This window comes from Ixodes scapularis, unplaced genomic scaffold, assembly GCF_016920785.2.
Source record: "Ixodes scapularis isolate PalLabHiFi unplaced genomic scaffold, ASM1692078v2 PGA_scaffold12__126_contigs__length_90152505, whole genome shotgun sequence".
NCBI classification, from domain to species: domain Eukaryota; kingdom Metazoa; phylum Arthropoda; class Arachnida; order Ixodida; family Ixodidae; genus Ixodes; species Ixodes scapularis.
Window position 1 is genome coordinate 71,566,882 of NW_024609838.1, and position 15,631 is coordinate 71,582,512.

The 15,631-nt window shown below is 43.8% G+C and overlaps 1 protein-coding gene across 2 annotated transcripts in view; it reads right to left on the reverse strand.

Annotated features, from left to right (window-relative positions):
- Positions 1–15,431, reverse strand: part of LOC8051413 (AP-3 complex subunit delta-1) — a 95,538-nt gene extending 80,107 nt beyond the window's left edge. The window contains exons 1-6 of one of the 2 annotated variants that reach the window (XM_029971310.3): positions 15,199–15,431; positions 6,162–6,257; positions 4,412–4,492; positions 3,746–3,826; positions 3,248–3,355; positions 946–1,075 (exon numbers count right to left, since the gene is read on the reverse strand). In XM_029971310.3, coding sequence (XP_029827170.2) covers positions 946–1,075; positions 3,248–3,355; positions 3,746–3,826; positions 4,412–4,492; positions 6,162–6,257; positions 15,199–15,294 — 592 coding nt within the window. In that variant the 5' untranslated portion in view covers positions 15,295–15,431. The remainder of the gene's footprint in view (positions 1–945; positions 1,076–3,247; positions 3,356–3,745; positions 3,827–4,411; positions 4,493–6,161; positions 6,258–15,198) is intronic. The other variant, XM_029971309.3, reaches the window with a different exon arrangement.
- Positions 15,432–15,631: the final 200 nt, after the last annotated feature.

Here is a 15,631-nt window from a genome sequence, read left to right on the forward strand (position 1 = left end):
GATGGTAGCGCTTGTACACAAGTAGTGTGCGCTTCGAATTCGCTGGAGCTCAGAGTTGCCTGAGTGTGCACACTAGTTGGGTACAAACGCTATCATCATTCCACAGGGCTACAGTTTCGGTTTCGCCCGCAAATCGAAAAATTCATATTGTAACATAAATATTGGGCAAAAAAATTTTTTTTCTTCCAACAAGCATTTATTGTGGGACGTGCCTGTCTAAATTAGGTAGAAATATATTTTGTTCCAAGGACGGTGTTTTTTTTTAAGTTGACGTTACAGCCGACGCTACTAGCCACTAGGACCAATCAAACAGCACCAAAGCGCGACATGATGGCATTCATCATCTCCCCCACTGTGTTCTTTCGTCGGCTAAACCAATCAAGGACAGCGAATGTCCCGTGACTTGCGCTTTTATTATGTGTTTGTGGTCGTATGCGTTCAAGTCTTCGACTGTGCTCCAACCTAAGATGAAACAAACTGTACGTTGAGTAGATGCCACAAAATAGATATTTGTACCATTTTTCTTTCATCTACCGTTCTAAGTATTAGGGTCGACCAATAATAAAATATAATCTTTTTGCTTTAAGCCCTCTTGGCACAGGTGTGGCAGACTTTCGTTCATGGTGCAATTCGGCGCAGCACTTCCATCGCCGTGATCCCAAAGGTGGCATAACGGCAGAGGCAGATGTGGCAGACGCCAGTTCTGTTCCACGTTGCTCTTCAGCTCGATGGGCCACAGGTGGCTCGGCAGCTAGGGGTTAAGATGCCGCTCCGACAGTGAGACTAGCGTTTGCTCCAACCTTTTGCCGGAACTCATACGATCAACTGCTAAACACGCCAGTCAGAGAAGACTTCCAAACATGGTAATTGCACGAACCCTACGGTGCTCCACCTCGAACCCCCCTTTTCGGGGGAGGGGGGGGGGGGGGGGTCACCCATCCTCACCAGGGTCGGGGTCCTCCAGCTTCTCCTTGAGTCTGGGGAAGGCCGGCCGCAGGGCCTCGGGGAAGCGCAGGAAGATCTTGTACATGAGCAGCACCGCCTTCTTGCGCAGGTACGGCTTGGTAGACGTCAACTGCAAGTTACAGAAGCCCACCAGGTACGGAAAGCTAGAGTCACCGACGGTTAGGACCAGTCAAAAATAAAACGCAAGGTAACTGTACTGCTAGAGCAGGGCTGCACAACTCAAAAATGATGCGGGCCAACAAGAATGTTTATTGGGAACTACGCAGGTTTCTCATAACTGGCAGACAGGCTTTCAATATGTGGCATCATCGCACTGGTTACGTCTTGAGCATATCTCGCAGTGTCACGTCCGTGGGCCGCACAGGAAGTGCCCGCCAGACAGATGCGGCCCGCGGGCCGCATGTTGTGCACCCCTGTGCGGCCCTGATCGATGTTAATATATTCAAGTTAAATTTGTTTCGTAAACAATGCGCCAGTGTCGCGAATAAATTTGTTTCGTAAACAATGCGCCAGTGTCGCGAATAAATTTGATTTAATCGCAGGGCCCCTGGACCGCTCGTCCGGGAAGGCCGCCGTGTTTGGAGGGTCAGTGATGCACACTACCGACCGTCTCTAGAGGCGTGGCATCGCAACCGACACGACTGGACCGCCCCCTTGCGTGCGCTTGCAGACTTGGCTCTCTCGGTGTTGCGTGCTCAAACATCCTCGTTTACCTTCTGCGGTTCGAGCGTGCCGTTTCGGGCAATCGGCAGTTTTTTTTTCTATTTTCCTGTCACAATCAAAGGGCTCTCATCCAAACTACTAATGTGGTGCAAAGTGCTCACTAAGGCGCCAACTTACCTGGTAAAATTTGATGCCCACCCTTACGAAGTAAAAAACAAACATGTGCCGAGGACGTGTTTATGCGAACAGTCACGTAGTGTACATTGATTTGTGTTTAGCATTTAGCAACTTTGAGTAAGCAATGACTCAGCGTCCTCCAAGCATCACATGGGACGGACAAAAGCGAGTCAGCGAAAAACGAGAGGCAGTGTCTGAAATACCTTCGATTTCAAAAGTTCTACAGAGAGCAACCGTTTTGTCTGGAATGTCTCGGAGCCCACAGGAAAGATTTACGAGCTGTCTGATGTGAAAAAAATCGCCCGGCTTACACATTCCATCAAATAAAACAAAGGAACAATAGCGCTTCATTTTTTTTTAAATTTTAATGAGAAACACTTGCCATTGGAACGCAATGCAATCTGACACGTGGCAAAACAAAAGGTGAATGAATAAAGGACTTTTTATTCACGCATTTCTTCTTTGGGTGCACTGCATCATTTTCTCGCAAAGGCCGCCACAGAACATACAATCTAACCGCGAAATGCCTCCGCCTCCTAGATCATTCTACTAATGCACAGTTCGTACCCTACTATGCAGTGGAAGGGTGGAGGGGCAGGGAGAGGGGAGAGTTAGCCAGACTTGTACATAATGCATTACCAGTAGTGCATTACTCCTCTACGTTTGTTTATCTTGGTAACAAAGTAACAACAGCACTGCTTTCCGAGAGAAGAAATGAGCAACGTATTTTCATTACTTTTTGATAGCTGCATTTAGCCACCTCCAGAGAGGGATGTGTACAAACACAAGTAAGCTTACTCGGTTTTAACCCCAGCTCACACCTGTGACTGCACAGCAAAAAAGCGCCAAAGAGAAAATAAAAGGAAAGATGGCTCCGAGTGCGTTAAAAGCTAGGCATTATTAATGACGTGAAATATCGGAAGGCGACTACCGCTTCAGAAAGACGACGCATCCAGAGTAACGAGAAAGTCACTCATTAATGTTGACCTCAAGTAACACGTTCCTCGTGGATCTCAGCAACGAGCAATGTACTCACCTAGTTACTTTCCGAGAGAGTAACGAGTGGTTGGGTTTAGTTACACGTTTTTAGGAACTTGTACATGTCTGGTATTAGTAGTACTATGCCGATGGTTGTGTATGCTGCGACCTTAAACTAACAGCTGTGCTCCGTTGGTAACACCCTCTCCCACTGCCTCGCTACAGCACGGCCAACACGAGCGAACAAGGTCTGTGGAGGGTCCCCATTCCAGCAGTTCGAGAACACCATAGCCACTATTGTATAACTAGGAGCCATTTAACTGTACTAATAATACCTACACTTTGTTACATCATTCCTATACTTTGGAATCACTTCACTCTCTAATGCCGTAGGACCTGAGGATACATGAAATAAAGTTATCGGTTTATAACAGAAATGATGCACTCAACGAGGCCGACTCACCAGGGTCATGACATCGTTGGCAAGGTCACGAGCGAGGTCGGGGGTCACGAAGCATGCCAGCCCACTCATGGCCGTGCCGGAGTCGTACATGCCCTGGCTGTTGAGGTCCTGCACACAAAGTATGATATGTACCAGTCACAGAGGGCAAAAAGAAAGCTTTTCAAAAGGTGCAAGTACACAAGTCTCACATTCATTTTACCTGCAACTGGGAACAGAAGAGCTGGCAAAACATATCAATGAGGCTCTACCGTGAGACCTAACTGAGGCTGCACTTCCCTCATCCTTTCCAATTTCATAAAAATTTAGAGCCCAAGGAGAGTTGGCTTCGATAATGATGAGGCAAAAATCAACTGATCTTTGAAACTGGCTGTCCAGGATTAAAGGCGTCCCCCACAGGTCAGGACGAAACAATGCTTGGACCGAGTGCCAAATTGGGAACTTATTTTGTGACCAATGAAGGCCTGCCCCCTTACTAGTGCAAAGAAAACGAGGCCTCACCTTGCGAATCATGTTTGTGGTGAGCATGAGCACGTCTGTGCCCTCGTGGAAGCTCTGCGAGGCAGCCAGGTATCCAATGCGCTGAAAAGAAGAGATGTCGTTTAGAGAAAAGGTAGAGTGCCTCAACCCACCAGTACAATCGCAGAGACGTGCCCATCCAGACAGCAATGGGCAAACTAAAAAAATTAGCCTCTTCCCCACAATAATCTGGCAAAGGCAGTGGTAATGCAGAATGTATTGCTTGTTGCTTTGTGGTGATGTTGCACAGACAAGTTTGGGAAGCACTTTTGAGCCTGCGCAAACAACGGCATGCCGACGCCCAACAATGACGATCTCCGCAAGAAAAACGTGCCAAAGCTAGCACTCCGGTAAAAGTTTCCTGTGGTTGCGCACCCCAGCTTCGAAGCCGCAATTTCACAGCGTGCTTCCTCGGAACTTCTCTTCTCTGTTGCTTTACGCACACCACGCATGCAAGTGTGCTGGCTGCCTTGCGACGACATCTTAAACTTCCTTTTCGCGTGTGCACGATGGCACCGTCAATTCAGCGTTGAACTCGCAACTGGGAGGCACCAGAGACGATGCACGGGGAGAGGGGGGGAGGACCTGTACACTGCATGGCCTGTTCCCGGAAAAACAGGCATAGGCCAAAGGGGCGACCTTCCTCACCTTGAAGGTGAACTTTGTAGAACTCATCACTTCGATGATGTTGAAGGCAGCCCAGCTGATGTCGTAGCCCAGCATTTGAAGCTGCACAGACCGAACAAGGCAACGATGGCTGAGTCTTTAGAAGAAAGCCCCCAATGGTCTCTTGAGCTTCCAGCCATGACCATTCGCTTTACTGCTGATGGGCTAAGCAGTAAAGTGATCTTGGTTGGCTTAATGTTACCTCCAAGAATGACACCGCTTGGGGACAACATTTAGCTGATTGAGATGGCTTTGCAACTAGTCCCGTCGTCTAATGTAACTTTGCTGGCTGCGGTAAGGAAGGCTCTAACCAAAGCTGTAAAAGTCACTCATGAAAATCGCAATTAGATTACAGTTACATGAGTTCAAATGTAATTAAGTTACAGCTACAGTAATACACTCACAATTGTAACTTTCTGCAACGTTTTGCGAACAACGGCACATCCATTCAAGAACAGCGTAGGAAATTTCGGAAAGTAACCAACTGAACCAAGTTACAACAATAATGTAACAATTACAGTTACTAACATTTTATTGTAACTTATTATTTGTTTAAGTACTGAAAATGTAACAAGTATTTAGTTACTGAAAATGTAACAAATTACAGTAACTTGCAATTAGTTTCTTTACAGCTCTAGCTCTAACAGAATGTGGCAAATACAACACGACGACAATAGAGAAGAAAGTCACTGTTGTCACAAAACCGGAAAGTTGATGATAACAAACAGAAGGTACAACAAGAATTTTAGTATTACCATGCAAACTCTCTCGGATTACATCAGGATCAAATGGAAAATCCAAAGGGCAACCGATAAGACCACTGGATCTCAATGGAAGTGATGTTTTCAGCTGAATTTTTTCTTTGAACTGCACACTTCCCATAAAGCCCTAAGTATCGATTGTCAACTAAATGTGATAAATAGATAGCACAATGCGATGCAAATCAATGCAACAAATCACCGTTGTCACCTTACGATAATGAGGCATCAACAAAGTTCCTGTACCCTATAATGCTCCCCAAACAGGACTGAAATACACTACAGGATGCTGCTAGCAGAAACATGACCTGGGCAGTCTTTCGTGTTTCACTTCTAATAGATACTAGTGAACATCAAATTTAACCACTTAGGTTAGTGCCCCAAATGAGCACCTCCCACCATGCTGTACAGGGTTGTCAAGATAAATCCAGACTTTTTCTAGATTTCGTCTCTCAACAATACAGTGAAGCTAAATCGCCGTATTGCGCCTCTCCGGCCATGTGATTAGACAGCGGACCATCGCATAACAAAAAATCCGCGAATAGCTAAAAAATTAGCAGGGAATACGACCGGAGGGCAGCAATACTTGAATCACCTCACGCCGGAAAGTCGCCGAAGCAAATTGTTGTGCGATATGGCTACAAGATGACACAAGCTTACAGCACTGCCAAGACGTCCAGATAATCTGCCAGCCAGGAAGACGTTACTGCAGAACGAGCAAAGCACAGAAAACAGTCGATATTCATTTTTCTTTGCCTCTGTGTGTTTTCCTGAATATGGTGAATTTTCCGGATTTATCTCGACGACCCTGTAGTAGTTTTCATGAAAGCCCTTTGATCCTAAAATAATAGAAAAAAACTCATCGCTTGTTCACACTAACGGTGTTTCACTGTGCACACCAAGAGGCAAAACATTACACTGATTTCACCAGAAAGAGATCCACAATATATGGAAGAACAAACGTGAGCACTCACATAGGCCAGCTTTGCCACCGCATTCGCCTTGACTGACATGTTCTCCTGCCTCAGCTCTTCTTTGATCTCGTCCATGCATTGTGAAATGTACTTGGGCTGAAAGTAGAAAGTCATTCACAATATGTTCAAAACATGCAACTCTCCTAATCTATCCTAAATTTCCAGACACTTTGCTGTACATCCGACAGACTATGCAAAGAGGCTTGCTAAGTAATCTAAATGTTGTCCTGAAACGATGCCATCATTCTATTTGATGCTGTTCAATGCACTCACAACTTAGCTTTCTGTGCTTCCACAGAAAGCTTAATAAGCTTTTTAATAAGGGTTCTTACAATTTACCAGCATTATAAATATTAATTTATACTGAGATAAAAAAACTACAAGTCATTGTTTCTATAAATGTACCCAGGGAAAACAGCAACATATAAACTATTGTAGGGTGATGATGCAATTAATGCAAAGGTGCAAGCAAGCTGAACAAGAATGACGAAAATAATCCCTGGAGAAGAGGAACAAGGAGGACAAAGGACAAACACAAATCTCCAAACATAGCTAGGTGACTGGTGCGAGGCCAAAAAAATCAGCCTGGTCCTGGTATCAAACCAGGGACCCCTCTATTTGCAGTGGAGCGTTGTTATCGTAGAATTCCGTGTTTCTGTTTTTTTTTGTTGTTTTTTTTTGGGGGGGGGGGGGGGGGGGGGGGGGGGAGGGGGGTATTTTTTTCCACATTCAATGCCCCAAATTTAAAAAAGAAGAAAAAAAAAACTCAGAAAACATGGAACTTTAACGATATGGTATGAAAAGTACCTTTTAAATAAAATTTGCACAAGTTATGGGCCCCAACACTTGCTAAGCTCTTTGATACAGATATTTCTAAACGAGTTTCCAAAAACACTAGACATTATTATTAGCTGCAATTCTTGGCAGACTTTGAGAACCAGTAAAAGGCAGTATATTTTAGAGCCTCCGTTACATATTATCAATATTAAAACAAAGGTTCCGTGTCTCTTATTATTTTTGCCATATTCCTTCAGTCGAGTATATGAAAGTAATGTACTAATTAAAGGCATCGTTCAATAAGATTATTGAATTAACCCTTTCTTTTTTTGGCAACTCACTGGCACCATCTATTGGGTAGCCTTGGCACACTTCTGGTTCACATATATTTCCTTATTTTTTACCCATCTTTCTTTTATCATAAGAGTGAACGAAGTCTGACAGGGCTATAAATGGCCATTTCCTAAAGATAGCGTGTATATTTAATTTCGTAAATACTGCGAAACCCGGCGTCTAGTTCAGAACCGGAAGTGGTTGGGGCTATTTGCACATGGCACCACCACGTTTCAACTCACGCGAGAAAGAGTGAATACTGTGATTGTTGCCGCACTGGAAAGGGGGCTTAGGCAACCTTTTGCCCTCCCAGACATGGTTGTCTAAATAAACATAATTCCTTTCACTCTCTTAAGGACACATGTCTCACATGTGACACCATTCCGCAGTACTAGTTATTTCAATAGACCGATTTCAACCAGCCAGTTTGACTACTATGTCAATGCTGCCACAACCTCACCAGAGCACTATATGTGAAGAGCACGAGACGGCTTGAGCAGTCTCCATGCACTGCCACCCGCCTCCTATAAACTAATGAGGTGTCACACATGCACCAAACGCTTAGCGATATCAGACTATTGATTACCTGCACCAAAATATTGCCTCTGCGGCATGAAACTAACAGGATAGATCAGGCAATGTGACACTATTGTCCATTGCAACTCAAGAAGGTAGAGCGAGGGTAAGACGGGCCGGGGAGGAGGAAGCAGACGGAAGGCTGGAGAAGATAGAGGGAAACCTCCTTCTCTCTTTAGCGTTCCGTCTGCTTCCTCCTCCCCGGCCCGTCTTACCCTCGCCCTACCTTCCTGAGTTGCAACAAACTATAGTTAGTGTTCTGCAAAGCTGGTGGCAGTGTTGGGTAGAGCGTACCCAAAGAGCACTTCAAACCAGGCACTCATGAAAGCAGCTTGAGAGGGTTATCCTCAACACGGCATCAGTGCCTTTACTCAGATGGATTTTGCATTTCACTCAAACAGATTAATGCCAAACATGAAATTTTTGTGCCTATGTTGCATGTCCCAGTGGATTAGTTCCTTTAATCACCACCTTTCTCCTGTAAAAGGAACATAGAAAACAGCAGAGATTGTTCAGGTTACGCTAGGGCTCTGTACTTCAATAGAATAAATTACAACTAGACTGGATGCTGCAAGACAATACACTTGCAAGGCAAAGTATGCATACTTTTTGAAGTTTTTGGCAACATTTATTTGTTCTCTAAACTTGAGTTTTTTATACTGTTGTATGAGCATCTTCAAGTGTGTAATCCTGCGCTACTTACACGGCAAAAATATAGCAAACACAAATCGACACCTTTATTTTTTTTTTTCTTTATGTTCCTTTCATTTGGCTGATCTCACTGTGTAAATATTACTTAGGCAGCAAAGAAACTGCCCAGAGCTAGTTTTGTTGCTCCCATCGAACTGGCTCCACCTGAACAAACATTGGACATTACAAACGGACATCCTACAAATTCTGTGATTCCTTGAGATGGTGAAAAAAAATTAATTAGAGTTGTATATTTATTTATTGATCAATCATATGCAGAATTGTGCTTTATCACAATCCAGCGAATGTTAACTCAAGTCTCAGACTTCTGGGCATGTGTCACGGTGCCGTGCTTAGCGTCACCACATCCTCCTCTTGTACTGTTGTTTTTTTTCGCAGCTGGCAAAAGTTTTTGCAGCTGGCGAAGTCTTTCTGAAGCAGCTCGGAGTCCTTTCTCCCCATCTCTTCCGATTTCTTTTTTTTTTTTCCTAGTTGTTTTTATTACCGCAGTCGGGTTGTGTGGCGGGTTGTGTGGCGAGCAGAGCTCGCAGTTCAGGTGTTTGGCAGTCAGCCAACACCCTTGGACCTTAACATGCTTCACTCACTGCCTACACCGTGCTCACTGTTAAAGGCTAAATCAGAGTTGCAGTGATATGACTGGTTAGAGTCATTTTGGAGCATAAGTTTTCACTTAATTTTCATTGCCCCCTACCACTGCAACTATTGCACGCTAAGATTAATCCGTCGGCCTGTACATCAAGAGACACTGTCTACTTTACCTTCCCACTTATGCGCAACTTGGACATCAAATGCATGGCAGGTGCCACATTTTTGCACCATCAATTGCACACCCTTAAACACAGAACTAGCCGTTGCGCGTCAAAGTACCAAGCACGTCAACACTATGCTGAATATTGGAGGGACAGTATTAACTGCTGTGAATGGTTATTTTAGCTAGAGAGCTAAAAGCAAACCTAATAGTATATTCCACGGAAATCCTGTTAGAACAGAAAAATATTGAACACCCAGGTTAATGTTTCATTGAAGTTCTAAAGGCTGAAATAATACTGGAATCTTTAATTTAGAGAAAAACAAAGCTTTTGTCGTTTTATTATTAACATCAAGGACAATTTACATGTAGGACTTCACAATAAAAAAAATCGGTATTTTGAACAATACTTTGTTCCATCATACAGATGGAACCTATGTAAAAGCAATAATTGGACCAGAGAGAAGGCATAAAAAAATAAGCTTATAAAGAAGTCCATTTAAATATTCCCGCAATACATATCCATGCTAAATCTCAAATTTGAACAAAAAAAAACAAAAAAATCAGAAGATTGCAGTCTATCATACATACTAAATGGTTTTATTCAAAATTTTAGTGCAATTTGCAACATTGTAAGTGCTACATCAGCACTCGCAAAGTTTTCTTCTTTTTTTTTTTTTAATACACTCGACGACTGTGCGTACAACGCCTTGTTTTGGAAAAGTGATTTCCCCTTAGTACCATAATATCATGAGAAATAGCCCACCCAAAATTGACAGCAAATCGGGCAAAAGTAAGGAGTGGGCTAACTTTTGGTGTAAAATCAAGAAAATGTGAAAACACACTATTCTTAGATCGTGTTTGCCTATCAAACCTAATTTTGCGGTGAGGGGCAATGAAGCAAAAATGACTGCATACTTTCCAGTCAGCAATATTCGCTTATATTCTGCCGCAGCTAACTAGCCGAATTTACGCTGATGTCATCATTGATCCGAACACTGCGACTACTAGGAGCGGGCTATTTTTCGATATTTAAAAGAAAATAGCAAATCAAGCCAAAAATAGAGGTGGGTCATCTTTCAGTAGTCGGGAACGTCTCAGGATATTACGGTAAGTGGCTGCGCTGCGGCGAAGCATGACTGAAAAAGATTGCGATGCCCTCTCCGCAGTTTTCGCTTCACCACAGTGCACCAGTGTGCGGTGAAAAGCACTCTCAACGAAGCTACATAACCCCACCCGAACAGACCACGGGCATAATAATATTATATGACCTCTGAGTACGGTCAGTAGTTAATAGAGAAATCAAATCGAGGAGTATGTTACGTAAATCAAAAGTTCAGAAATGGGTCTTCAGCTGCTATATTTTCAGTATTAGTAAGGTGAAATTAACTTTTAGCGCAACGTTGGCGCAAATCCATCACATTTTGTCGAAATGAAGCAGGATGTAGCAGAGTAAGCACTTTGGTGCAGTATCGCACAGCAATCACACGACTGGAGTGCCTTCCCCCTTCAGTGGGAAGGCAATTCTGCATTAATACTGCAACCATTGTATCTTTTGTCTTGAAAGATAGGCATATTTTAGAGCATGGATCTGTTGTATGCAACCCCTATTTAAAAAAAAAAAAAAAAAAAAAAAAAAGTCAATTTATTTGAATCTATCCAGGCTAAGGATGTAAGATTTATTTTTTAATAGGTGCGACTCCAATTTCTCTCTTTTATCCACTTTGTCATCTCTTGGGCTGGAACCACTGCGTTGGAGGCTAAAGACAGATTGTCCCAAAATGTATCTCAGAATTGTCAGTGAAGACTGCAGCATCGAGCAAACTAAATACATTTCATTTTCTTCTACTACGCACACCAGACAACCTTACCCATTAAATGGTGTTCCATTTCAGCATCATAAAAATAGTTTTAAAGATTTGTTTTTCCCGAAAACTATTGTTGAATGGAATGAAATTGACGGACAGATGCATATTCTTTCTAGTGCTGATTTTATTAGCGCAATTAACAATCTTTCCTTCCCTTAATGCACATAGTTTTCAGTTCATTTTCAAGGGCATCTTGTTTTTCAGTGTTGTTTTATTAATGTATCTGTATTTTCCAGTGCTGAAATGACCTCATATGAGGTCGCAGTGCATGTAAATAAAAAAAGTCAAACCCTGTGCGAGGATTTTCAAAAAGGCCTTCCTTTCATCTAGGATACCAAAGCCAACACCACATTCAAAAAGATCCCAACTTTTCTATTGTTGGCCAACGGTTATGAAGACGTATGATCACAGCTTTTCCATAACCACCTCTACCGGTGCGTCTGCATACAGACATAGTACCATGATTCAGCAGTCTAATGGCAATGAAGTACAAATGACTGCTTTCGCCCCACACAGACCAACAGCTGCAGAGCAAAGATACTCTGTGGGCATTAGAGAAGCATGTGCATGCCCGTGATCCTGTGAATGGCGGCACAAGATGTTAGGCCGCCGTTTCACCCCTCAAGCTGACCTCGATGATGTCGTTGGCATTATCTAGTGCAAGCCGTCGGCCCCTTCAATATACAAGATGTCCGACACATCATCTCCACTACAACGTTCAAGTAGAATATCAATCCAGAGCTGAAAATTAAGTTGTAGATGCACATTGTCTCTTTCCAGGGCTGGAAGATGGAGAAGGTGCAGAATTTGAAGAAATCCTTTACTTTGTCCAATGGATAGCCAAACTACAATTGCAAGAATTGTGTCTTGTGCGATGGTGCCTTTGTCACTATTAAAAGATGCAAACTTGATGCATGCTCCCAAGCTAGGGTTCCTACAACTCAGTATCAGACACGTCAATCTCAGATACTCTACTCAAGATACTCTCTTCGATACACTTTTGTTGGTACTTGGGGATCGATGCCGATCGATACCGATGATAGGTCTGCTGTGACTTGAGAATATTTGGGATGGCAGCACCCAATCAGGATAACCTAATATTTTCATGTGACCCCTATGGAAGTGATGAGAATAAGTGGAGGCAGGGTTTGAATTTCTCCTAGTTTGCTAAGAACTATTTTTGTGGGCTAATGGCCTCACAATGACAAGTTAGCATTGATAATGCTATGTAAAGCTGTAAAAACATGTTATTACTTTGAAAGTTTATGCCTAAAAAGAGAAGTGAATTGCTTTCGAAATATGACCACAACAAAAGGTAGCACATTGCCGTTTCAGTGGCTGTGGCGTGTTGTATGCCAAGTCATCAGAAAAAGCTTCTCCATACAAAGCCAGCCTTAGTGGTCACAGAGTCATGGGAAATTGGTAGATTTCTACCTTCAGCTAGTCTCAGATCTGAGCAAAATCTGAAGAACCACGGCACTTCCCACGCAGGTGTCCAGTACCGCATGCGTACGGGCCAGGTTTCAATTTCTTAGTTTTAGTTTCCTAGTCTTCTTAGTACTATTTCTTAGTATTTGTGCACTCATAGCTGTCTCTGGAACAAGCCTCTCTTTTAGCAGCACAGAAATCGTCAATGCGCACTTGTGCTTCGACACTGGCACCTTGCTGGTACTTCCCAAATAGCATTCAATGTTGTGCGAACACTCCCTGGATGTTCTGATTAAACCACCATTTGGAACGTTCTAGGAACGTTCGTATGCGAACATTCCCTACAAGGTAAGCTGTTCAATATTCTAGGAACGTTCATTGGTGAATATTCATATGCACAATGTTCTCGGAACGTTCCCCTTCGAACATTCATATGCACAACATTCTTGGAACATTTGCTTGAGAACAATCCTAGAATTTTCGCAGGTGAAGCCAACTTCACAGAGCTCTTACGCAACCTGTGTTCTTTAGCTTGGAGTGTGTAATCGGTTACGTATACAGCACATTTTGAATGATAGAAGTTGACAAGTGACAGGTAAGAGTAAACTGTCATTAGTACATGCTCAGGCTGGTGCGCTGGGAAAGCGGCTAGCTTGAGCTTATACCTCCTAAAATCAGTTTCGATTAAAAAATATCACTCTGTGAGGAGCTTTATCACATCCATATATGTAGTGCAGCTCATTGGGCCTGTAGCCTATGCAAACCGTAACATTGGAATCTTTGTAAATAGACCTCAGTGAATGTTCCCTGAATGTAGCAATATGTACCCACGCTACGTTCTGGGGAGATTTAAAGTATGTCCCTGCATAAATTTGCAACATTTCAAGAAAGTTACAGAAGTTCTTTGGATGTTCTAAGAACATTCTTAAAAACTTGCTAGGATATTTGAATTTTTAATGTTGATTGAATGCCCCGGTAATGTTCTATGTTATTCTCAGAACGTTCTAAGAATATCCCTTAGAAAATGATCCCCGAATGTAGCGATAAGTGCCTGCGCCACATTCTGACAACATTGATAGAATGTTCTAACGTAAATTTGCAACATTCCAAGGTACGCACTACGTCGTGCACCTCCACCGGAAATGGCCATACGCACTATGTGAAACTCGTATAAAGCGAATGGATACGAGTTTCCGAAGCGGTGGCGTAGCATAGTAATAAGATGTCTGCTTCCTACGCAGCGGGGCCCCAATTCAATCCCCATGTGGGCATACTATTTTTTTTCTCTATAACATTTTTTTTTATGTTGTTTTTATGTTAATTACAATTAACATTGACAAAAAAAAAAACAAGAATGTTGTTGACGAAATTTTGCAGAACTAGATGGTATGGGACTCCCTTTCCGGAGGTGCAATCGGGGATAGCGGGGCTTGGGTTGTCGGCTGGCGTGTACGGGTTAAGTTTTGTAATTAGCAGCCGCACACTGTCGCCGCAAAGCGGTGTGAATGCAGGCAGGGGGATAAGTTAACGTGCTAACCAGCGATACACGCGCCGTCCGAAAAGGGCGACCCGAATGGCATGAGCTCTCCGCGTAGTGCATATAGCCATTTCCGGTCGAGGTGCACGACGTAGTGTGTATAGCTTTACTCTTTCAAGAATGTTGCCTACGTTCTTTTGAACATTCCCGGAATGTTCTCAGAACATTCTGGTGCTACGTGGGTTGGAATGGCGTACCAAAACTCATTTGAAATTTGCGGCACATTTGCCATTTTAATAAAACTTTATATATCGCGTGCTTTGCCACACAACTTTCGTGGGCATGTTTCCTTCCTTTTTATTTTCTCCTCCCAAATTTGTAATTGTGATGAAGGCATCATCCAAGGCAACCAACTGACTAGATCTCTACAATAGCGAATTTTTAATTATAAGATTCACGAAAACTTCCCGTGAGCTGCTCGGAGAGAAGTCAGCGTTACAAGAACTACGATAACCAGATCAAGTCGCATTCATGCGAATCATCTACAACACTCGCGAAAGATGGGTCAACTACCGTAGTCCAGCTTTCCGAGTCACCTACAAGAAAGCCAGCAAGGTGTGATACACAGATATTTGCCGATGGCGAGCGGGCAGGCCCTGAGAACAGCGAAGAGTGCCGTAGGCCCGCGATACTGCACGACACCGTTTTTCGTGTGCGGGGGGCAGGGGAAGACATTTTGACACGGAACCCATGAGGACTCCATACGGACGGCCGGATCGGAGTGCTCGGCCGAGTAGCCCGGACAGACATCGCTCCGAAACGAGCAGCGTCGAGTATTAAAACCGCACGCCGGCAATCGTCGGAGCCGATGCAGGTGCAAAGCGGTCTCTGAGCGGCCTTTGCACAGTGGCAGGCAAGTGGGCTAGCGCCCGCGACTGCTACGTTTCCGATGAGAGATCGACTCCTCGTCGCCGAGTGCAACTCAGACCCGTCGGAGGCGAGCCCGGACAACGAACGTGCTCGTTCACTTTATCTGGGCGATCTCCGGAGGCCGAATGCCCGCGGAAAGACACCACTAGGCCTCAGTGCAAAAGGGGAGTTTTCTGGATGTCAACTCACCTCGTTTTCCTTGTTATTTCGTATCCCACGAACCAGGTCGGTCAGGTTCTTGTCGAACATGCGCTCGAAGTTTCCCTTGACCTTCCGGAGGGCCATCTTGTCAACGGTGTCCACAAAACTACATTCAGTGTTTTGTTGTCGAAGTTGGAAAAGTGAGATTTGGGACCGAGCACGGATATCGCGGACAGACCGCTGGCCGTCTTGCGTGGATACGGACTAATCACGTGATTGACAGGCGACGCGCTGACACCTAGGGGGCGAAATGAAAAGGCAAAATTTTCGTGGATTACAAAATAAAACCTGCACATCATTGTCGTGGTAAAATGTGATAGTATAACGTCATGTCGAGTCCGCTTATTTGAATGACCATTTTTTTTCCATCGAGCGATGGTGCAAAAATTTACTATGAATAGATGCGTACAACTAGAAAAGA